Below are 24,403 nucleotides of genomic sequence, written 5' to 3'. Positions count from 1 at the left end.
CCCAGTTGTGGCTTGGAATGATCCAGATGCATAGAATGAAAGTGCTGCTGTAACCTTCACTTCAACTGACAAAGCAGTCGCTTCTAGGTTGCAGGTCTGCTTTTACTAACTCCTAGATGTAGGTTGCAACTTCTTTGCGGAAATGCAGCCTTCTCACACAGTCTGCATCACTTAGGTGCAGGTATGAACGCTTGGCTCGATATACCCGACATGGGTAAGGCCTACTGCCCATCATTCTACGTGCTCTGAGGTTCCTCATGCGATGACGTCTAATCAATTGTGTCGTCCGCAGCACCATCATGCAGAAGGTTTGCACGAGGTATGGCATTGTCAGTATTGCCTCCATAATTAAATTGTACCTTCGCCAGAAGCTCAAAACAGCAGGACAAGCTTCTTTGTTCTCTCTCTGCCTAAGGTCGTCGCACTACTATGGACCACACCCAGGTCTGGGCATGCGCAATAGGGTTGCTTAGATTTTGAAACACCACCCCACCCCACCCCTCCCCCTCCCTCCGGGCTCCATTTGATGCTGCTGTATAGTGTAAGGGTTCTCATCCCTTCAGTTCGGCTTCTACACACCACCCCATCCCCCATCCCCCTGGGCTTCTTTTGAAGTTGAGCCCCTGTTGCGGGTGAGGGACCGATTCTGCCAGCTGACGCTCCGACCCTCGCGCCCGGTTTGGTGACGTTCGATGGTGGCGTGGCACTTTGGAAAAAAATCCCAAATTAAAGAATTGTATCAAACTTCCATTTTCTAGGTTTTACGCTTGAAAAAATTAAGCTTCATGATGCATATCTAATGTGTTCTTGACTCCCTCCAAAGCTTCACGTAAAAACAATGGCGTCTTTCTACGCTGATTTGTTGATGTGCACTGTTTTTTTTTTTAGGTGCCAAGAAGGTTTTTTGGGAGTAATCAAATGCGCCATCCTAGGAAAAATGCAAGTTGGCCAAACTTGCATAAATGTGAAAAACTGGCGCAGACATCAGGTTACACCCCATATGACACAAAAAGAAACTAACCTAAAACATTTGTAACTAACTTATGCTGGCGCACAATCTTTGGGGAAACATGGATTTTTAAATTTAGGCCAAAAAAAAGCGGCGCGCGACAAAAAAATGATGCAAATCATTGGGAAAATGAGCCCAATAGAACTAGATTGTTGTCACCAAGTGTGCCAAACCAACTACCCTGGGTCTTCTCTCTATTCAAACGAGAGGGGATATGATAGAAGTGTTTAAAATTATGAAAGATGTGGATAAGTTGGATAATTTAGATCTAAGTAAGCATTTCCGTTGTGTAAAAATTTTGACTTCAAGGGGTCCTGCATACAAATTAAGGACAACAAAACAAAACGGCAAAGGAAGGATGACCATTTTTTAACTAAAACTGTGGTGAGTATGTGAAACAGATTACCGGCATCGGTGGTGGAACAAGAAACCTTAACGGGTTGCATAAGAACATAAGAAAAAGGAGTAGGATTAGGCCACCCGGCCCCTCGAGCCTGCTCTGCCATTCAATAAGATCATAGCCGATCTGATCATGGACTCAGTTCCATTTCCCTGCCTGCTCCCCATAACCCTTTATTCCCCTATTGCTCAAAAATCTGTCTTCTATATCTTTGCCTTCAATATATTCAATGACCCAGCCTCCACAGCTCTCTGCGGCAGAGAATTCCATAGACTTACAACCCTCGGAGAGCAGAAATTCCTCCTCATCCTAGTTTTAAATGGGTGGCCCCTTATTCTGAGACTATGTCCCCTAGTTTTAGTTTCCCCTATGAGTGGAAATATCCTCCCTGCATCCACCTAGTCGAGCCCCCTCATTATCTTAGATGTTTCAATAAGATCACCTCTCATTCTTCTGAACTCCAATGTATATAGACCAAACCTACTCAACCTATCCTCATAAGTCAACCCCCTCATCTCCGGAATCAACCTAGTGAACCTTCTCTGAACAGCCTCCAATGCAAGTATATCCTTCCTTAAATAAGGAGACCAAAACTGTACACCGTATTCTAGGTGTGGCCTCACCAATACCCTGCACAGTTGTAGCAGGACTGCTCTGCTTTTATCCCCCTTCCAGTAAAGGCCACAATTCCATTTGCCTTTCTGATTACTTGCTGTACCTGCATACTAACATTTTGTGTTTCATGCACAAAGACCCCCAGGTCTCTCTGTACTGCAGCACTTTGCAATTCCATTTAAATAATAATTTGCTTTTCTAGTTTTTCTGCCAAAGTGGTTAACCTCACATTTTCCCACATTATACTCCATCTGCCAAATTTTTGCCCACTCACTTAGCCTGTCTATATTCCTTTGCAGATTTTTTTTTGTCCTCATAATTTGCTTTCCCACCCATATTTGTATCATCAGCAAACTTGGCTACATTACACTCGGTCCCTTCATCCAAGTCATTAATACGCGAAGACACTGGGGGGGGGGGCGGGAGAGACAGGACATGGGGGAGGGGGTGGGGAGAAAGAAAGAGAGATGGGGGGAAAGACAGATGTGGGGGTGGGGGAAGAGAAAGAGGTGGGGGAGGGGGGAGAAAGAGAGAGAGATGTGGGGGGGGGCGGGAGAGAGAGGTCGGGGGGAAGGGGGCAGAGAAAGGTGGGGTTAAAGACAGACAAGGGGGGGGAGAAAGAGAGAGACACGGAGGGGGGAGGTGGAGAGAGAGAGACACGGAGGGGGGAGGTGGAGAGAGAGAGACACGGAGGGGGGAGGTGGAGAGAGAGAGACACGGAGGGGGGAGGTGGAGAGAGAGAGACACGGAGGGGGGAGGTGGAGAGAGAGAGACACGGAGGGGGGAGGTGGAGAGAGAGAGACACGGAGGGGGGAGGTGGAGAGAGAGAGACACGGAGGGGGGAGGTGGAGAGAGAGAGACACGGAGGGGGGAGGTGGAGAGAGAGAGACACGGAGGGGGGAGGTGGAGAGAGAGAGACACGGAGGGGGGAGGTGGAGAGAGAGAGACACGGAGGGGGGAGGTGGAGAGAGAGAGACACGGAGGGGGGAGGTGGAGAGAGAGAGACACGGAGGGGGGAGGTGGAGAGAGAGAGACACGGAGGGGGGAGGTGGAGAGAGAGAGACACGGAGGGGGGAGGTGGAAAGAGAGAGACACGGAGGGGGGAGGTGGAGAGAGAGAGACACGGAGGGGGGAGGTGGAGAGAGAGAGACACGGAGGGGGGAGGTGGAGAGAGAGAGACACGGAGGGGGGAGGTGGAGAGAGAGAGACACGGAGGGGGGAGGTGGAGAGAGAGAGACACGGAGGGGGGAGGTGGAGAGAGAGAGACACGGAGGGGGGAGGTGGAGAGAGAGAGACACGGAGGGGGGAGGTGGAGAGAGAGAGACACGGAGGGGGGAGGTGGAGAGAGAGAGAGACACGGAGGGGGGCGGGTGGAGAGAGAGACACGGAGGGGGGGGTGGAGAGAGAGCGATGTGGAGGGGGGGGTGGAGAGAGAGCGATGTGGAGGGGGGGGTGGAGAGAGAGCGATGTGGAGGGGGGGGTGGAGAGAGAGCGACACGGGGAGGGGGGATGGAGAGCGACGCGGGGAGAGGGGGTGGAGAGAGAGAGAGAGAGAGAGACACACACGGGGGGTGGGGGAGAGAGAGAGATACACGGAGAGAGAGAGAGAGAGAGACACACGGGGGCGGGGGGAGAGATAGAGAGAGACACACGGAGGGGGGGGAAGAGAGAGAGACACGGAGGGGGGGCGAATGAGAGAGAGAGACACACGGCGGGGGTGGGGTGGGTGGAGAGAGAGAACAAAAGCTTGTCCTGCTGTTTTGCGCTTCTGGCGAAGGTACAATTTAATCATGGGGGCAATACTTACAATGCTATACCTCGTGCAAGCCTTTTGCATGATGGTGCTGCGGAAGAGATGATTGATTCGAAGTCATCGCATGAGGAACCTCAGAGCACGTAGGATGATGGGCAAGAGGACTTACCCACATCGGGTATATCGAGATAGGCATTTATACTTGCACCTGAGTGATGCAGACTGTGTGAGAAGGCTACGTTTCCGCAAAGAAGTTGTAACCGAGATCTGTGAATTAATAAAAGCAAACCCGCAACCTAGAAGCCTCAAGAGGACTGCTTTGTCAGTTGAAGTGAAGGTAACAGCTGCACTTTCATTCTATGCATCTGGATTGTTCTAGGCCACAACTGGGGATGTGTGCGCCATTTCTCAACATCCATCACATCTGCATTCGGCAAGTGATTGCTGCACTATATGCTCGGAGGAATGACGACATAAAGTTTCCCATGACCCACCAAGGCAATGTGTGTAAAGGCTATGGGCTTCTCCAGGATTGCTGGCTTCCCAAAGGTACAGGGCTGCATTGATTGTACCCACATCGCCTTGCAAGCACCTTTGGAGGATTCCGAGATGTACAGGAACAGAAAAGGCTTTCACTCCGTTAATGTGCAGCTCGTGTGTGACGACATGCATCGCATCATGTCAGTTGATGCAAGATACCCTGGGAGCACCCATGACGCGTTCATCCTATGCGAGAGCACTATATCTGCCATGTTTCAGCAGCAGCCAGAAGCGCAGAGAAGGCTACTGGGAGACAAAGGGTACGGCCTCACCACCTGGCTCATGACGCCCCTATGCGTAACCCGATCGTAAGCTGACCGGGAATACAACATGTCGCACATTGTGACGCGCACCATAATAGAGAGGACCATTGGCATCTTGAAACAGCGTTTCAAGTGGCTGATGATGAGGAGAAAGATGCAGATGACGAGGAGGAGGATGAGGACGAGAAAGCCATGCAACTACCTGAAACCGGAGCACAACGGCAGAGGAGGGCGGGCCGTCGTGCCCTTTAATGATTGCTTGAGCCTTGCGCCAGCAGCTCATCTGTGAACGCTTTGCTGTCTGAAGACTCAGCAGCAACTATTCCAAATGGACTATGTTTACTATTTGGACCGGTTCTGTAATGTTGTGTTAATGGAACAAATAATGCAAACAATTCTTCTTTACTTCAAAAAGTTGTGTTAATAATGGAAATGATTCAGTTATAATTTAAAATATATTTTATTCAAAAGTTTAATAAACAGTTGTTTGTACTTAACTGATATGTAATAAAAATATTCTTGTATCCAACTTTAAAGTTTTCCGTTAAGATCACTTACAAACTTTAAGATCACTTGTAAACTTTAAGATCACTTACAAACTTGTAAATTTACATAACTTACAAAAAACTTTTAATTTGAGACCAATTACAGTAACAACTACAATAATAACAACAGCAGCAAAGAAAGGCTGCACCCATCTCTCCTCCACCTTATTCTAATACTGCCCGCTGTGCTTGGTCTTATTGACTCCACCCATGCCTGCAGGCGGTGGCGCAGCGCTTCTTGGGTTATTCTTTCGAACATCTCGGGTAATGCGCACTTCTTGATGGGGGGAGTGGGGAGGGGGAGGCGGTAATGTGGAAGGTGCGGCTTGAGCCTCTTCAGAGGCTGGTCCGGGGATTGGATTGGAGTGGGAGTGGCAGTTGATTCCGTCAATGGGCACGGAGTCTGGGCGTGTTCCCTTATTGCAGCAGCTAACTCCGACATTCCCTCCCTCATGCCCTGACAGTGTCTCAACTACCTGCAACATTCCCTCCCTTGTGTTCGCCGACAGTGTATCAACTACCTGCGACATTCCCTCCCTCGTGCACCGACATTGCATCAGCTGCCTGCGACATTCCTTTCTGTTCCTGGACAGTGTTCCCATTTCTCGTGAGAGTGTTGTTACTTCTCCCGATAGTCCCGATACCTCATCACCCACCCCACTGATGGTGTCCAGGAGGGATCGTGTAAGGTCAATGCTCTCTGCACTCATTGTCATCATCTAAACCACATCTGTAAGATCCTGCACTTCAGGAGAGCACTGTCGAGCTCTCCTTCCCCATCTCACCCTGGGTGTGGCTCGCTGCATCCCACTGGGACTCCCGCAGCCTTGGATGGTGGAGCCCTGGGTGTGCCTCACTGCACCCCACTGGAATCGCCAGCCCCGGACTGTAGGAAACCATGGTATGTCCCACCAACACTCGTACCACTCAGGAAAGGGGCTGGCACCTCGATGTGTGGCATCTGCACCTACTCCAGGGTGAATACAACAGTGTGGGCTTCACACATCATCTTCCCCTCCCCCTCCCCCTCAGCCCCCTACTCTTGGTCTGGAAGATGGGATAGGAAGATATTCTCCTCTTCAGGCTCGTCCGCGTCTGAATCTACTTCTGCATCGACTTCAGCCTCGTCAGGGTTGGCCTCAAGTTCTGCAAAATATACCAGAACCGACAAATTGTTAGCAGCAGAGGAGGGGTCAGGGTTGCATGAGTAGCCTCACACAGCGCAGGCAGCAGGCTGATTTGAAGGTCCACAATGAATGATAGCACACTGCATCAACTGAAGCGTAGCTGATGGAGACATCCCCATGAACCGAACCATGGCTCGTCCATGCAGTACTTAACATTTAGCAAAGCCAGACTGTGGAATTTGCAGGACTTATTCTCTTCCTCGAGTGTGGTCACCTCGAGCTTGTGCAGTGGTGGTTGCTTTTCTCCAGGCAGCACCCATCAAAGCAGCAACCCTCTCTTCGAAGGGTGTCAGTGGGTGCAGATTTGCCGGGTCTCCTCTTGTTCGAGTTCTTTCCCTTTTGTTGTGTGTCACCTTCCTCTGCAGAGATGAAAATATAACTTTTTAGAGAGGGTGTCTTTCTGCTGGTAGGACATTTACAGATGGTCATATTTACAATTGCAATTCCAGTGAATAAATGAAAATATTACTTACACTAACTACTTAACTAAGATCCTGCCACTTCTTTTTGCACTGGCCTCCAGACCTCGGGGTGGTCACCATTGCATAGTAATCTTCTGCAAGTTGGTTCCAGCGTTTCTTCATTTCTTTTGGTGAAACTTTTATGTGACCTCTGCTGGTGTCCAGCTCATGCATCTGGCCTCAATTACAGTAACAAATGCCTCCACTTCATTTTGTAAGAAATTCTTGGTCCTTGAGCCATGTTGCATCTTGCATTGCAGCTCCGATTTTTCCAATGAGAATTAAAGTTCTCACACACAGCTAGCTCTTTAAAAATGGCCGAATGCAGACTGGGAGGTGTACTGGGCATGTTCGCCCATAGCAATCACGTCAAAAACGTCCTTTTTTTCGCGCATGCGCAGAAGGGAGGCATCGTTTTTTGGCGCAAACATTAGGCTCCACCCCCCCCCCCCCGAAGCTAAAGGACAGGCTGTGCGGCGCCAATTTCAAAAAATAGAATGGAGAAACTTGCTAGTTATATTATTGGAGTAGTCGAGGCCAAACGAAAATGGGTGTAACTCTTGCAGTATGCCAAAAAACGGCATTGGGGAAAATTGAGCCCATTGTGTTCTGGTGTCCCCTCAGCCACTTGGCACTGTTCACTTGGGGAAAGTAATATATGTACTGTCCCTTTTTGGTGTTAGCTGTGCTGGACCATAATGCCTTGATGAAGATTGCATTGTACTGTTCATGTAAAGAATTCCTGATGATGATGTGGTGGTCTTCCAGTCTTCTGCAGCCTTGAATTATTCTGAGCAAATGCAGTACTAATGTAAACCATTCAGGGGTGCCCATGAGCTCTTGAGGAGGGCCAATTATTTTGTTTGATTTACATAATTTACTTGAGAAAGAGCAAGTGAATTAGGAAAGTGGTGGGGGCAGAAGTAGATCCGAGAAAGGGGGACTTTTCGAAGACATGGGACGGTGATAGGCACCAGGCAAACATCCTGACCTCACTAACAACATGGTTCAGTCTACTGCTGATAATTCTATCTTTGATTGTAATGAAGAATTTTTGTGGAGTCATTCTCTTGTCCCACTTCACTTTAAAATTTAATTTTCTTTCTTTTGTGTTCTTTCAGGGCTGCAAACCTATACTTCCTGTTTATAGTTGTTCTAAATTGGGTGCCGTTAGTGGAAGCATTTCAAAAGGAAATAACCATGCTGCCATTGGTAGTGGTTCTTGCAATTATTGCAATTAAAGATGGGATTGAAGACTATCGGCGCTACAAATTTGACAAACAAATAAACAACCGAACAACTAAAGTATATGACAAGTAAGTCGACAACTTTCCCCTTTCTTCAATTTGACAGAACTGTCGTGGCCCTCAACACTTTGGGCAAATTGTTGAGGTCAAAATGTTATTATTAGTTCAAGTAATGTTTAGATGTGGTTGTTAAGGCTATACATATTATTTATCAAATGCTTTGGAAATGGACATGTGTACAGAAAGCATTATACCTGTACAGGTAGTAGAGCCTCATCAGCACACTGGTTTGTGAAGCTACTGCATTAAATGGAATATTTGTATGAATTACAAATTGAATTAAGAGTCTAATCCTCTACAGCTAGTTTTTTTAAATAATATATAAAATACACAAGCTGATAAAGATGAAGTTTCAAATGCACAAATTATGCAACCTTTCATCTAGTCATTTATGCAGTTGAAATCTTTGCAAGCAAAATCCTGCAAAAGTCAGTCTGTCGGCAAGAGTCAGCTTCCCTAATATCTCGTATCTTATTAGTTTAGAAAATAATTCATACCTAATCAATATTTTAAAAGAATCCTTTGTGTAGTCCACTATTCCTTGCAAATCTTTCACTCGGGAAATAATCAGTTTACTCTTTTCTTCAACTTTGTGAGTCTTCTGCTATAACCAGAGACTTTTTCTACTCTGAAGGACTTGTGGTTTCCTCAGATCAGTGCTGGCACTAGTGGTGACCTTAGGAGAAATAGTGTAGTTATAATTTCAGCATTGCTGATCATTTTTGTGAATTAACTTGGATGTTTAATGATAAATCTTTTGTGCGTGGAGAGGCATGAGTCCGGGGTCGGCGAGAGGCCTATAAAAGGCCCAACGCAGCGGCAGTCGGGAGGTGCGTGGAGAGGCGTGAGTCCGGAGTCGGCGAGAGGCCTATAAAATGCCCAACGCGGCTGCAGTCGGGAGGTGCATGGAGAGGCGTGAGTCCGGGGTTGGCGACAGGTCTATAAAAGGCCCAACACGACGGCAGTCGGGAGGTGCGTGGAGATGCGTGAGATTGTGGAAGAATGTACTCACCTTGACCACCCGAGTGAGGTAATTGAACTCCTTGTGACATTGCGCGCTGTTCTGTCCACCACGCTCCTGGCAGACACACATGACATTACCTATCAACAGCTGGCATTGGTCTCCGGCCAACCTCAGGAAACATGGAGGCTCGTCGCCTCTCCACCGCCTTCACAAGAGCCTGAAGGACGTCATCGCTAAAGCGCATGGTGCGCAGTCTTTGTCCCTGAGCAGCGATGTTGCTCCTTCAACACCAACAGCAGAGATGGAATGGTGAGATGGAGGCTGTGTGTCATCACAGCCCCTCCCCTTAAAGATCCAGTGGAGCCAGCATGTCTGTTGAGTTTGGACATGGGCACAGCTGAAATTGGTTAGCGCTAAGGGTTGCGCCCCACTTGGCCGTACTGTCACTCGAAGAGAAGTGTGCATCGCTTGATTTAGTGCTGCTATTCCCCTTTAGAGCGGCAAAAATCAATTTCCTGATCGCCGCGCTATTTATTGCCTGGCGCAAAACATTAGCGCCCAGGTGATGTTACCGTTTCAAAATGGTCGATAATTAATTTTTCCCCCTTAGTTCTTAAAGGACCACTTCAAGGATGGCTCACAAAAGTTTATTTGGAAGTTTTTGCTTAATATTTGGTCGTTCAAAGAACAAAATATAAATTACGTGAAGCAAGTTTCATATTTTTTTTTGTTCCGACTCTAGTTGTCAGCCAATGAATTTGAATGATTGTAGCCATAAGATGTCAATTTTTTCAGAATGGTGTAGTACCTCAAACGACGAAGAAAGAACAAACTGCATTTATAAAATGCCTTCCATGCCCTCGGGATGTCCCAAATTTTCACATGAATCACTTCTGAAGTGCAGGCGCTGTTATATAGGCAAACACAATAGCCAATTTCGCACTGCAAACAGCAGTGAGATAAATGACTAATTTTGTGGTGGTGTTGGTTGAGGAACAAGTATTAGTCAGGACACCAAGAGAACTTCCTCTTTTCCAAATGATGCCATGAGATCTATCAGAACATGCACAAGGGGCCTTGGTTTAATGTCTCATCTGAAAGGCGGCTCCTCCAGCAATGCAGCAATCCTTCAGTACTGCACTGATGTATCAGCCTAGATCATGTGCTTGTCCTGTAGTGAGGTTAGAGAGGTTAAACTGAATCAACTTGATGCACAGGAGTGATAGATGTCAAGTTCAACTCTCTTGACCTACATACTGAATTGAGTACTGATTGTGACTCATGTTATTACAGTAGTGCACTTGACTGTCTAGTGGGCAGTGCTTCTAACTTTTTTTCACAAGCACACCTGTGACTGACTAAATCAAATTTGACTCATTGAAACCATCTAGTAAGGATTAGACACAAGTTAGTTACGGATGAGAAAAGGCATTCAGTACATGTTACTTCAATCATTAAAAAAGAATTTAGGTTGTCCTATCAACACATTTAACTTTCTTAACTGCTTCCAGGATTTTTGGCCTGCACCACCCTATCCTGAAGTCCATTTCATGTGTTGATCACCTTTTGCCATAGAGGAAGTGCAATGAATATTCAACAGGCTGATTCCTGGGATGTGGCGGGAGGTGGGCGGGGGGTGATTGTCCTATGAGGAGAGATTGAGTAAACTAGGCCTATATTCCCTAGAGTTTAGAAGAATGAGAGGTGATCTCATTGAAACATAAAATTCTTACAGGGCTTGACAGGGTAGATGCAGAGAGAATATTTCCCCTGGCTGGGAAGTCTTGAACCGGGGTCGGCCATTTAGGACTGAGATGAGGAGAAATTTCTTCACTCAGAGTATGGTGAATCTTTGGAATTCTTTACCCCGGAGGGCTGTGGAGACTCAGTCGTTGAGTATATTTAAGACAGAGATTGATAGATTTTTCGATATTAAGGGAATCAAGGGATATGGGATAGTGCAGGGAAGTGGAGTTGATGTAGAAGATCAGCCTTGATCTTATTAAATAGCAGAGCAGGCTCGAGGAACTGAATGGTCCTATTTCTTATGTTCTTGTGTTTTGTGTGAGAAGGAACTATTTGTTCAGTTTGAACTTTGTCCTGAAGCCAGAGTCAAACTAGTGTCCCATTATTTTGCTGCGGCATTTTAAAATGAAGTAATGTTTTTGATTTACCTTCTCTATATATTCTTTACCATCTTCTATGCCTCTGAGGGTCCCACACAGTCGCTTTCTTTCATGTTCGAGGATTTCATTGGATTACACTCCTTAAGCACATGCACTGTACAAAGTGTCTACTGAAATGGATGAATGTAGCGTTTCATGAAGGAGCCGAATATTTTCCAGTTTGTTTTAATAATATTTTCTTCATGCCAGAGAGAACAATATGGATTTTAGAAAAAGTACTATTCATAATACACACTCCAAGGTATACTTTGCTCTTTAGAAGGTACCTTTTTAAGAAGGGAAATTAAATTGCTTTGGTTTTCACTGTTTATAAATTGAACTGTAGGCTTAGGTCAGCAGCTTTACAGGGTAATGATGTCCCTTTTAAATCAAGTGATCACAATGGCCCAAATCTTGCTGGAGTGGCACATCATGTGCTGTGTGCTATTAGTTAGACTTCTTCCTTCACACTTCAGCTCAAATTTTTTTGCCCTATAATTTGCTGGAAGTGCGAGCTGATAACGGCGCAACAAGGGCAATGGGATATTTGGGACCTTCGTGAATGACGGGACCAACAGTGTATCTTCTTAACCAGAGAATTAAGTATCGAGAAAGAACAAAGGAATGACTGAAAGAGGGTAAATTAGAGTGGGTGAATTAGAGTCAAATCAGATATAGGAAGAGAAATAAAGAATAGAAAGATTGGATTGAGAGGAAAAAAAAGAGACAGAAAGGAAAAGTAAGAAAAAATATAATTTAATTTTTAAATTTCTAAGAACATTTCGCTACCTGAAGAACTGAGACTCTACAGTTTCAATTGTTTCCTTTCTGGACTGGAGAGGTTGATTGACATTGCATTAACAATTATAACATTATTAAAATGATATTTATGCTCTTAATTACCAGACGTTACTATCTGCAGTGAGTTTAATGGGTAATTAATGTGAAAATCCAGCAAGTTCTTAAAAATAACAGGGAGGCTAAGGGCAAGATGCTGTTTGTGCAAAGGAAATGGCGGAGTGGCACAAATCAACCAACAAGTTCTGGAGATTCACAATTCGCAGTGTATCTGTTAATCCCCTCAATTTGCACATTAACACACACAGTTATTTTTCCAGCTAGATTTGGCCCATTATCTTGTGCAAACAGAGAATATCGACCTTATTCTGCAAATGAGTGTGACCCTTGTGTGATTTGCCACTGGTGAGTTGATGGATCTTCTTGACCAGTGAAATAAAGTATCACTCTACTGTATTCCCTCTGTGTCTATTGCAGCAATGTTTGCTGGTAACAAGGAAATTAAGGCATTAAGCGTCACAAATGAAATTGGTAAACAGTTCCCAAAGAATCTGGCATGTGTGCGTCCAGGTAGTTTACAAGTGGGTGGTGCAGGAAACAAGCTAAGCCAAATGCACGTTCATGATTAACAAGTGAAGGACCGGTGTGCTAACTGTATCAGAGATTGCCAGTCACAAAACAGCAGACTTGCCAAACCAGTCGAGAGAACCATGCGGAGATTGGGACACCAGGATTTACTGGGCCGTGGTCATTTAGATAGAAGGAAACAACTTTGAAACCATGGCAATGCTACCAGGCTGCATAAATGTAAATAAGGAAAGTAAATGAAAAAATGAAGGAGGGCACCAAGAGGATCGTGGTTTCAAAATCGTTGTACGGAGGGAGCACAAAAGCTACAAACCAAAAATATTTGGGAAATGGGATCAAGACAACCAAGTACACAGTGTGGTCCTTTGTGCCCAAGAATCTCTTTGAGCAGCTGCACCGGCTGGCCAATGTATATTTTCTCTTCATTGCCATACTCAACTTTGTTCCCATCGTCAATGCCTTCCAGCCAGTGATCAGCCTCATTCCCATCCTGTTCGTCCTTCTCCCGAATGCCATCAAAGATATGTGGGAGGATCACAGACGTTACCTCTCAGACCAAAAAATCAATCGGAACATATGTCTTCTCTACAACAGGTAAAGGCATCTTCAAATAAACAGACTCCACTCCCCCGATAATTATTTGTACTTTAAGGCACAAATGGGAAGAACTTTTAGTGGCTAATAGGTAGAAAGCTGATTAGAGGTACTGGAACTTTATTCATTAGCTTATAGGATATAGAAGACAATAAAGTGACTTTAGAAGTTGTCGAATCAAACATGAAATGAACAAATTAAATCTGTGCAGATGAGTTGAATTTTTTCATAAAGAGTTATGTTTTAGCCAGTTTGTTGGAGTTCAGAATCTATTCAAGTAAATTATGGCTGTTTCACAAATAGGGGAGACATTTTTAACGTATAATATTTTCCATATACATGGAAGAACATCCTTAGTGCTATCCGTTGTGAAATACACCCTGTCACCAAGGTGGTTGTTTCCCAATAAAATCTTAAAACTGCCTTAAAGGAATTTCCAAGCTACTGCTGTTTCACACACATTTGACTGTAGAGGGAAGGAATTAAACTGGACGTCGGGAGCTGGAGGCATGTCTCTGATGCAGCAATGTAGCATAAACTGGAAGAAACATAATAGGAAAAAATATAAAAAGTAGAGCCAGAAAACTAACATTGAGATGCACAGACATTAAGCAATGAAACGCAACATGAGAATAAATAACAAATTATAAATATTAGTTGATTAAAATTGTGTCCATCTTGGCTCTCACTCAAATTCTTTTTTTTCCTCTCATCGCTCTTCCCCTCCGACCTATTTCTGACATTTTTCTCTTTCTGTAAATCAGAGCTGAAAATGACCATTGCAATCCATCTAAATCCAAAGCTCAGTACGTCCCATCTCTCTTGTGTGCCTCCATCACTTTTGTTTGTCCTCACATCTGTCTCCTCCCTGTTCTGTACCCCTCCCATTCTATTTATGCCATGCACATTGCCTCTATTTCTTTGTATCTTTTCCTCTATTTCACTCTCTATCCTCTCTCAGAAATCTTATTCTTGCTCTCTGCCTATTCCTCTCATACTTTATCTTCCTTTCTCCCTGTCTGTAATGTGTTTCTCTTTCTTTCTGTACTTACACACTCTCTTCATTTTGTATGTCTCAAATCCTTTTACTTTCACCTTCCATGGAGACGTGGAATCAGATATACGACTGATCCTCTAATAGTCAGTTCCTGGAGAAGAGCACAGATCCAGAATTATCTTGCCATGTTTGCATAAAGAAGGGGAAATGGAGCTTAGGATAGAAACAGAGCAGATGGCTGGGGCCTGTCAGGAAGCAACTGAGGAAGCCTATCAAGGTTTGGAAGGGAGTAAGCAAATGGGGAGACCATACTCAGTAAACAGCAGTAAAGTTCACCTGAGCCTGTGACCAGCATGCCTGGTACCAGGGAAGTAAGGGGCAAAGTTTGCAGCTAATCTGTGTTAGAAGTAACCTCTTTACAGCTATCTCTGGTCACTTTAAATAATCAAGTTCGAGCGCAAACTAATATGGTAGGTATATTGTGTTTAATCAGAGTTTAAGATAGAACATAACACATTAGTTATACAGCAAAAAAAATACGACCGTGACAAGTAGCTGATACCGATCTGATCGGACAGATGGTTAACACATGTGAACAATTCTCTGAGAGACTTCTCTTTTCGTCTGGAGCCTCCTTCTCTCTGCCTTCCTCCGTCTGTGAGGACAAGCTTTTAGGAGGTCAGTTTTATTCTATTTTTAGGGTGGGCCTGAAACAGGATATTGGTAAGTACTTTTAACCTATAGAGATTCCCCCAAAAGTCAAAAAATCTTTTCACTGTGTTTTTCTCCTGTCCTTTTCTTTATCCTTCACTTCATATTTCTTTCGATCAACATGTGCTTATTTTGATCACAAGTGTATGATTTTTAAATAATCTGAACTCCCAAGCAATTTCCTCTTTTCCTCAGAGTTGAATCTCTCTCTATTTTAATGGGTGGGCTCAGTTCCTTAGTCACCTGACGTGCCCTGAGAACTCAGTCATAAAATTGGCATGTTGACTGTTGGTGAAAGTGTGCACTGCAGTTCGCAATTCACAATGACAATTTGGGTCACTTTCTTTTAAGTTTTGATTTATAATTTTCTATTGATTATTTGATAGTGACATAACTGATCATTAAGAGTGGTATAACTTTGTGACCAAAATTGTGCTTCTCTCAATTTACTGTGCTGTAAATTGGCATGGATGGTAATTAACAGAAAATGCAGCTTTCATATCAGTTTCCGCATCAAGTGGTAAATCAGAGCACGAAGAAGTGGTTTCTGCTGGCCCTAATCTAAGAATAGCTGGTCCTGGACCTATGCTGAGCATAGGTAACTGAAGTAATAAATTTCTACCATACTGTTTAGGTGCAGTTTGTACAAAGAAAGTACTTGGCCACAAAGCAAACTCTTTCCTAGGCAACAGCTAACTTGCCAACAATCTCTGCTTGAATACACTTGGCTAATTAGGTGCTATTTTGTGAAATGAGATGCAGGTATCTAAAGTGGGTAATCTGAGGCTTCTAAAAATTTGGATTGCAGTGATGCAGTTACACGTCAACAGATCAAATGACGAGATTGTACTGTGTTTCTTTTTGTCGAGCCTCTTACTAAAAAGGTTAGGCATGTAAGTACTTGCATTTTCTTTTAGGAATAATATGTTATTTTATATTTACAATGTTACTAATCTTGGAGCATTAATGGCACAAATGTACAATAATCCAAAACAAATACATGTTTTAAACAAAAATAAGAACATAAGAATTAAGAACAGGAGTAGGCCATCTAGCCCATCGAGCCTGCTCCGCCAATCAACAAGATCATGGCTGATCTGGCCGTGGACTCAGCTCCACTTACCCGCCCGCTCCCCGTAACCCTTAATTCCCTTATTGGTTAAAAATCTATCCGTGACTTGAATACATTCAATGAGCTAGCCTCAACTGCTTCCTTGGGCAGAGAATTCCACAGATTCACAACCCTCTGGGAGAAGAAATTCCTTCTCAACTCGGTTTTAAATTGGCTCCCCCGTATTTTGAGGCTGTGCCCCCTAGTTCTAGTCTCCTCGACCAGTGGAAACAACCTCTCTGCCTCTATCTTGTCTATCCCTTTCATTATTTTAAATGTTTCTATAAGATCACCCCTCATCCTTCTGAACTCCAATGAGTAAAGACCCAGTCTACTCAATCTATCATCATAAGGTAACCCCCTCATCTCCGGAATCAGCCTAGTGAATCGTCTCTGTACCCCCTCCAAAGCTAGTATATCCTTCCTTAAGTAAGGTGACCAAAACTGCACGCAGTACTCCAGGTGCGGCCTCACCAATACCCTATACAGTTGCAGCAGGACCTCCCTGCTTTTGTACTCCATCTCTCTCGCAATGAAGGCCAACATTCCATTCGCCTTCCTGTTTACCTGCTGCACCTGCAAACTAACTTTTTGGGATTCATGCACAAGGACCCCCAGGTCCCTCTGCACTGCAGCATGTTGTAATTTCTCCCCATTCAAATAATATTCCCTTTTACTGTTTTTTTTTCCAAGGTGGATGACCTCACACTTTCCGACATTGTATTCAATCTGCCAAACCTTCGTCCATTCGCTTAACCTATCTAAATCTCTTTGCAGCCTCTCTGTGTCCTCTACACAACCCGCTTTCCCACTAATCTTTGTGTCATCTGCAAATTTTGTTACACTACACTCTGTCCCCTCTTCCAGGTCATCTATGTATATTGTAAACAGTTGTGGTCCGAGCACCGATCCCTGTGGCACACCACTAACCACCGATTTCCAACCCAAAAAGGACCCATTTATCCCGACTCTCTGCTTTCTATGCATAAACATATAGATGTATAAATCATATTAAAAAGCAAAAGAAGTTAAATCCATATATTTTACTCGGTACATTACATCGATCGAGTGTACAGTACAGAAACAGGCCATTTGGCCCAACTAGTCTGTTTATGCTCCACAAGAGCCTCCTCCCTCCTTCATCTAACCCTATCAGCATAACCTTCATTCCTTTCTCCCCCGTGTGTTTATCTAACTTCCCCTTACAATATTTCTGTACTTAATATATTTATCAGTATACCACAAAAGGCATTATTATAAGAGGCTTGTTTACAGACATTCATTTTGACACTGACCATAGAAAAATACTGTTGTGTATGTACAACATAAATATGTACCCTGTATGAGTACTGGAAAGGCTCCAGGAAAGGATGGAACCCCTGCCGAAATCTATAAGGCAGTAGGCCCAGCAACTCTTGAGGCCTTTCATGACATAATAACTAGCATTTGGGAAGATGAAGACATGCCACAGGACTTCCGTGACGATATGATAGTTTCCCTTTACAAGAACAAGGGCAACAAAGCAGACTGTGGCAACTACAGGGGAATATCGCTTCTGTCCATTGCTGGGAAGATCATCGCCCGCATAGTATTGAACCGACTCATAGCTAGTGTCTCAGAAGTAAATCTTCCATAAACACAATGTGGCTTTCGACCTGGTCGGAGCACAGCGGACATGATCTTTGCACTCAGACAAGTGCAGGAGAAGTGCATTGAGCAGAACATGGACCTGTACGCTGTATTTATTGACCTCACTAAGGCCTTTGATACTGTCAACAGAGCAGTGCTGTGGTCAATCTTGAAGAAACTTGGGTGCCCAAGGAAGTTTGTCCACTTCATTGAGCTGTTTCATGACAACATGACAGGTGAAGTGCTCTCAGACGGCACAACCACGGCCCCATTTGCCATCTCAAATGGAGTGAAACAAGGTTGTGTACTCGCTCCAGTTCTGTTCAACCTATTCTTTACCTGCGTCTTGAACTATGCCATAAAAGACTTAGAGTTTGGGGTCTACCTGAAATATCGATTAGATAGTTCACTGTTCGACCTCCGCTGCCTTGCTGCAAAGACCAAAGTACGGAAACGACTCAGCCTAGAGGCACTCTTTGCTGACAACTGCGCCTTTATGGCACACAAGGAGAGTGACCTACAATTCATACTCAGCAAATTTGCTGAGGCAACAGAATTGTTTGGCCTAACCATCAGCCTTAGTAAAACCGAGGTTCTCTATCAGCCTGCCCCTGGCACCACAGCACCTGCTCCCACAGTCTTCATCGGCAGTATACAACTAAAGTCAGTGGACAGCTTCAAGTACCTTGGCAGCACCATATCAAGTGATGGGTCCTTGGACAAGGAGATTGATGCAAGGATCTGTAAAGCCAGCCAGGCACTTGGTCGTTTGCGCACTAAGGTGTTGCGTCACCACCACATCTGACTGTCAACTAAATTGTCGATGTATAGAGCAGTCGTTCTCTCATCTCTCCTTTATGGATGTGAGACCTGGACACCCTATAGCCATCACATCAAAAAGTTGGAAGCTTTCCATATGCGCAGTCTCAGATCTATACTCCACATACGCTGGCAAGACCGGGTGTCAAACTTTGAGGTTCTGGAGAGAGCACAATCAACTAGCATTGAGGTGATGATCATGCGAGCCCAGTTCCAGTGGGCTGAACATGTCATCCACATGGATGAGTCAAGGATCCCTCATCAGCTTCTTCATGGCAAGCTCTGTGAAGGTCAAAGACACCAGGGGCACCCCCGCAAACACTACAAAGATTGCATCAAGGCTAACCTCCAGTACTGTGGCATTCAACCAAAGGACCTCGAGAATGCAGCAGCTAATAAAATCCAGTGGCGAACCCTCACGAGGACTGCCTGCCAGACCTTCGAAGAAAGCCGATGTCAATGTCTGCGGGACACCAGAGATAGACGACATCGGGTGGCAGTACTGTCAGCATCAGGCACATCAAACTTCCCTTGTCCGACGTGCAAGAGACTATGTGCATCCAGAATTGGCCTATTCAGCCACTTGAAGACACATGCCATTGACGATTAGCACATCAACGTCTTTGTTGGATACAACAGACTACCAAGAATACCCTGTACACTCAATGTACAGTCACATAAGACTACTGGATTTATCTTCACACTGTATACACTATGCTTGTACCACCAGAGGGTGCAACTGGTGGAGACCTAGGGTCACCTGTACACGACAGGTAACCAGGTATAAAAGGGAGCTCACCATGCTGTACCCTCACTCAGGAGCTGTAATAAATGAACTAAGGTCACCACAGTTCAAGTACAATACCTCACCTCGTGGTCTGGCCGCCGCCATCTTTACTTCAGGCACTTCACCTCGTGCCTGTGATTCCAAGTGGATGACTCACCCCCAGGACTCTAACCCGGCAAGTACTGTGAACCGACTGGCGCCTTTTAGAGGCAAGTCTGCTGCAAGCGGTCTCTCTAAGGGTACCCTGAGTACCGCAACCCTGAGTCCGCCACATGGGGCCAACAGGCCAACCCCATGCTGGCGCTGTGGAGGAAATCACAGGGCCCACCAGTGCCGCTACAAAGACTATACTTGCAAAGGCTGTAACACGAAAGGCCACCTACAGCGAATGTGCAAGAGAAATTTTACTCACCGAGTCGCTGAAGAATTGGCCGATCATCCGGACTCCAGCGATGATGAAGAGAGAGTCCGTGAGGTAGCTCAGCCCCACGAAAAGGAGTACGGAGTGTTTACCTGCTCCACCGAGAGCTCTCCGTTGAAAATGGAAATTGAAATCAACGGTGTTCCAGTCTCGATGGAGGTGGACACGGGCGAGCCAATCGCTGATGAATCAGGCGGCCTTCGAGAAACTCTGGGACAATCCAGTCGAACGACCTAAAATGATCCCGATCCAAGTGAAGCTGCTCACCTACACAAACGACACCATCCCAGTCGGCAGCGTGGATGTCCAGGTGTCCCATGGCGGCGCGATGCACAAGTTACCTTTGTGGATCGTTGCTGGTGATGGTCCAACGCTGCTAGGAAGAAGATGGATGAAAAAAATCCGTTGGAGCTGGGAAAACCTCTAGGCCCCGGCAATCGAAGTCCTACACGGCCCCAAATTTGGATCCAGCACAACACCTGAGAAACCAGCGCCCAACTTGACTGCGTGGAGACGACACAGACCACTCAACCCAACGGTGAGATGATCCAGCCCAAACAACCCGACCTCACCTTCCAGGCTCCAGTGGCAGGACTCCGGAGGAAGAAAATCTGCGCAGAAGGTAACTTCCCTGTTTCCATGGCAGAACCTGGGGAGAAAAGGATCACCGCAGCCTACCTCGTGGAGAGAAAGAAGATGGCGCCCACACCACGAGATGAAGCGCCTGAAGTAAAGATAGCGGTGGCCAGACCACGAGGGGCAGCGTTGAGGGAGCAACACGTGATGCTGAACAGCGAACCAGATTGGGGTAAAGATTGCAAGGCCCTTTTAAAGGAGACCAGCAACCCATCTAAATTAAAGGGACAGTTCCACTCTTTGAACAGCGATGCTGGCAATACACATGTAAAAGATGTAATTGACAAATGCAAGTATGTGAATGTAACTTTGTACAGCGATGCCGGTAATACACATGGAAAAGATGTAATTGACAAATGCAAGTATGTAAATGTAACTATGTACAGTGATGCCGGTAATATACATGGAAAAGATGTAATTAACAAATGCAACTATGTAAATGTAACGAAACGTCTCGAGTCAGGTGATTGCGGTCGGAGCCAATGTATTATAACAGTAAACGAAGAAATAATGTGCGATACCGGGTTCTACATGTACACCGACAAAACCAAGGGCAACCTCCCGTCAGAAGCACCCAGGTCCAGCCGCTCATGTAGCCTGCGCCTCCGGGACCAATGTGATGCCCCAGGGAGTGTGGCCACTCACAGAGGTAGCATACCAGCTGCAGGGCCAGCGATCAGCGGACTGCAAAGGCACCACTACTGGTACCCTGCCCCAGATCGGCTCTATCTCTCTGGCCAGCAGGGCCAGTATCGGGAGCAAGAGGCCAGCACCCTGCAGCCCTCCCAATGGGACCTGGGATGACCAGGCTCCCACTACCGCTGAAGGGCAGCAGGGAGATACTGCAGCCCTCAAAGGAGGACAGGGAGGTCACACATTCCTGTGGCTCTGCCCACCACTAGGCAACGGCAAAAGCCCTGAGACTCAGCCAGGTGAGCGATCCGAGCCCACCCAGCTGGCAGGGGGCGCAGCACCATCATCAGACAACCTGGACACAGTCCGGTTACTCTGGAACTAGCGTCCTCACCCACCCGCACCTACACCCCAGGGGCAAGACTGTGATACCACATATGTACCTTACCTGTAAAATGTACTTGTTCCACTACTGCAGAACCCAAACAGTGATATAATTAATCATTTGGTTTTTTTTGTTCCTTCCGTCTGTACATGTATGCACATGCAGAGCCACACACATGGTCTATGTATGGGGGGGGAAATGGATGTATGTAGCCATGGACACACATTGATCACACCCAGAACGCACTCAACCCCCACTGCAATCTCTAACCGTCCACTGCTGACCATTTCCCAATGTTGTGGCAATAAGGACTTGGGGGTCGACAGGGAGAGAGCCAAGCCAAACCATAGACAAGGTGCAAGGGTTTTGGGCTCAAGTCTAGGGCCAGAGCACTCAGTGCAAAGGCCAGTGGCACAAGATTTAAGGGAGAATGATGTTGTGTATGTATAAAATAAATATATACCCTGTACACTCAATGTACAGTAACATAAGACTACTGGATGTATCTTCACACTGTGTACACTATGTTGTACCACCAGAGGGTGCAACTGTTTCCTAAGTGTTTCCTAACTTCACTCCTGAAAAGCCTGGCTCTAATTTTTAGGCTATGTCCCCTAACAATAGTTTCCTAATCCAGCGGAAATAGTTTCCCTCTATCTACCTTATCAGTTTCCCTTAATATCTTGAAAATTTCAATCAAATCACCCTTTAATCTTCTAAATTCCAGGGAATACCTCTTTATGTCCTAATATCTCTTTATGTGGGTGTCAAATTTTGTCTAAAACACTCCTATGGAAGCACCTTGGGATGTTTTATGACATTAAACATTCTATATAAATGCAAGTTGTTGTTGTTGAGTTAGCTTTGTGAGAAAGAACCAGATCCATTATCCATTATTGATTAACAATTTATTTACCTGCTTGTGGCTGAGGGTCAAGGGTATCACCAAAAACAATTGATCTGGTCTTTCATTCATTTGCTGTTTGTGGGAACTCCGACCTGCTGCATGGAGGCCCCGACCTGCAAGAAACCATCAGCGGCAGGTCAGGGCCATAAAAGGAGTGGCGTGCGGCCCAGGGAGCAGCGTGGAGGCATGTCACTAACAAGGTACAGTACAAGCTGGTGCAGGAGGGAAACGGCAGCGAAGAGTGACGTCAGCAAGGTCCAGGTCAGTGATTGGAGCATGGGCAGATGCAGCAGGAGCGGCAAGATCGGAGCGAAGGAGCTGTGAGAGACTGTGGAGGGATGTGATCGGGGTCCAGGGGAGGCGTGAGTTCGGGGCCAATGGCCCAGGGACAGCACGGACCAGCCCACAATGCGATATGTATGCGCACTAGGTCCGTGCAGCAGAGCAGGTCTCCAGTTGTCTTGGGTAATCCTTGCCACTAGACCAAGACCTAGCTCTGTCAAGCCCGTGTGGTGGCTGTGGTGTGCAACGGCCACCACACGCTAAAAAATCCACACACAGGCATCTTCCACTCTTGAGGATGTAATTCGGGTTCTTCATTCGAAACATCTGTGAACTCATCTTTTTTTTTGACGTGGAAGCAAGTCACCCTCGTTTCGAGGGACCGCCTATGATGGTGATGAGTTTGTGGGAACTTACACAAAGTGGCTGCTGTGGTTACCTACATAACAGTGATTGCACTTCATATGTCATCCAATAACCGTAAAGTACTTTAGGATGATCTGAGGACATGATGAGGTGCGATGTAAATGTAGGTTTTTTTCTTTCTATACACTATCTCCAGTGCATACCTCAACAGTAAAAAGGTGCATTGTTTGCCTGGGAGCCTCCTCTCCTAAATACTTTGTGCACAAAGTTGAGTTTTGGTTCATTGTAAGTGCATGCTAGCTAATACAAGCTGACTTTTGTGTTGTGCATGAGTAAAATGTATTGGTATAGAACGTCAATCTAACATCTTAGATTCCTGCAAGATTTTAAATATATATATATATATTTTTCCCTTCTTTCCTGAAGATTCTCTCTGTGGTGCAGATCAACAGCCATTAGTCCTGATTCAGTGCCTTGTCCATTTTTTAAAAACATATAATAGATAATCTGTCATATATTAAATTCAGTACATGGGCACACCTTTCATTGAAAACTCACTTGGCCCGATTTTGCTGTAAAAATAATGATGAGGCTATCAGCGCTCACTGTTAATTATGCAAATCGGACAACCACTTCTGGTAACCATGGAAATCTGGAAGTTGCTGTCCAAGATGCAACATCCTCCAAAAGCTGCATGAAGATGGCATCTCATTGCCTGAATTGCCATTCAAATACATTGAACAGCGTGGAAGCATTCGCTGCTTAGCGCAAACTCCGGGCCATTGTAAGTTCCTGCAGTACCTGTTACTCCTGTAGGTGGTATGGTTTTTTTGAATGTCAAAGGGATCACACCATTGCTGCTATTTTATGGGCATTTCTGCTATTTGGCTGGTAGGTATCCCTGCTCCCACCAGGTGAATCTCCTCCATCCCTATGCCAGATCTCTGAGTGCTTTGAAAGTGGAGGCTCCTGAGAAACATGGAAAATAGGTGCAGGCCAATCGGCCCTTTGAGCCTGCACCACCATTCGATAAGATCATGGCTGATCATTCCCTCAGTACCCCTTTCCTGCTTTCTCTCCATACCCCTTGATCGCCTTAGCCGTAAGGGCCATATCTAACTCCCTCTTGAATATATCCAATGAACTGTCATCAACAACTCTCTGCGGCAGGGAATTCTACAGGTTAACAACTCTCTGAGTGAAGAAATTTCTCCTCATCTCAGTCCTAAATGGCTTATCCCTTATTCTAAGACTGTGTCCCCTGGTTCTGGACTTCCCCAACATCGGGAACATTATACCCGCATCTAACCTGTCCCGTCCCATCAGAATATTATATGTTTCAATGAGATCCCCTCTCATCCTTCTAAACTCCAATGTATAAAGGCCCAGTTGATCCAGTCTCTCCTCATATATCAGTCCAGCCATCCCGGGAATCAGTCTGGTGAACCTTTGCTGCACTCCCTCAATAGCAAGAACGTCCTTCCTCAGTTTAGGAGACCAAAACTAAACACAATATTCCAGGTGAGGCTT

General features: G+C 45.5%; 1 protein-coding gene across 4 annotated transcripts in view; it reads left to right on the top strand.

Annotated features, from left to right (window-relative positions):
• The window catches only part of LOC139242021 (phospholipid-transporting ATPase VD-like), a 277,618-nt gene that overhangs the window by 114,260 nt on the left and 138,955 nt on the right, over positions 1-24,403 (top strand). For all 4 annotated transcript variants that reach the window (XM_070870156.1, XM_070870149.1, XM_070870165.1 and 1 more), the window contains one exon: positions 7,895-8,089. In XM_070870156.1, coding sequence (XP_070726257.1) covers positions 7,895-8,089 — 195 coding nt within the window. The remainder of the gene's footprint in view (positions 1-7,894; positions 8,090-24,403) is intronic.

This window comes from Pristiophorus japonicus, chromosome 2, assembly GCF_044704955.1.
Source record: "Pristiophorus japonicus isolate sPriJap1 chromosome 2, sPriJap1.hap1, whole genome shotgun sequence".
Classification (NCBI taxonomy): domain Eukaryota; kingdom Metazoa; phylum Chordata; class Chondrichthyes; family Pristiophoridae; genus Pristiophorus; species Pristiophorus japonicus.
The sequence above is the reverse complement of the archived record's forward strand: the minus strand, read 5'-3'. Positions and strand labels throughout refer to the sequence as shown.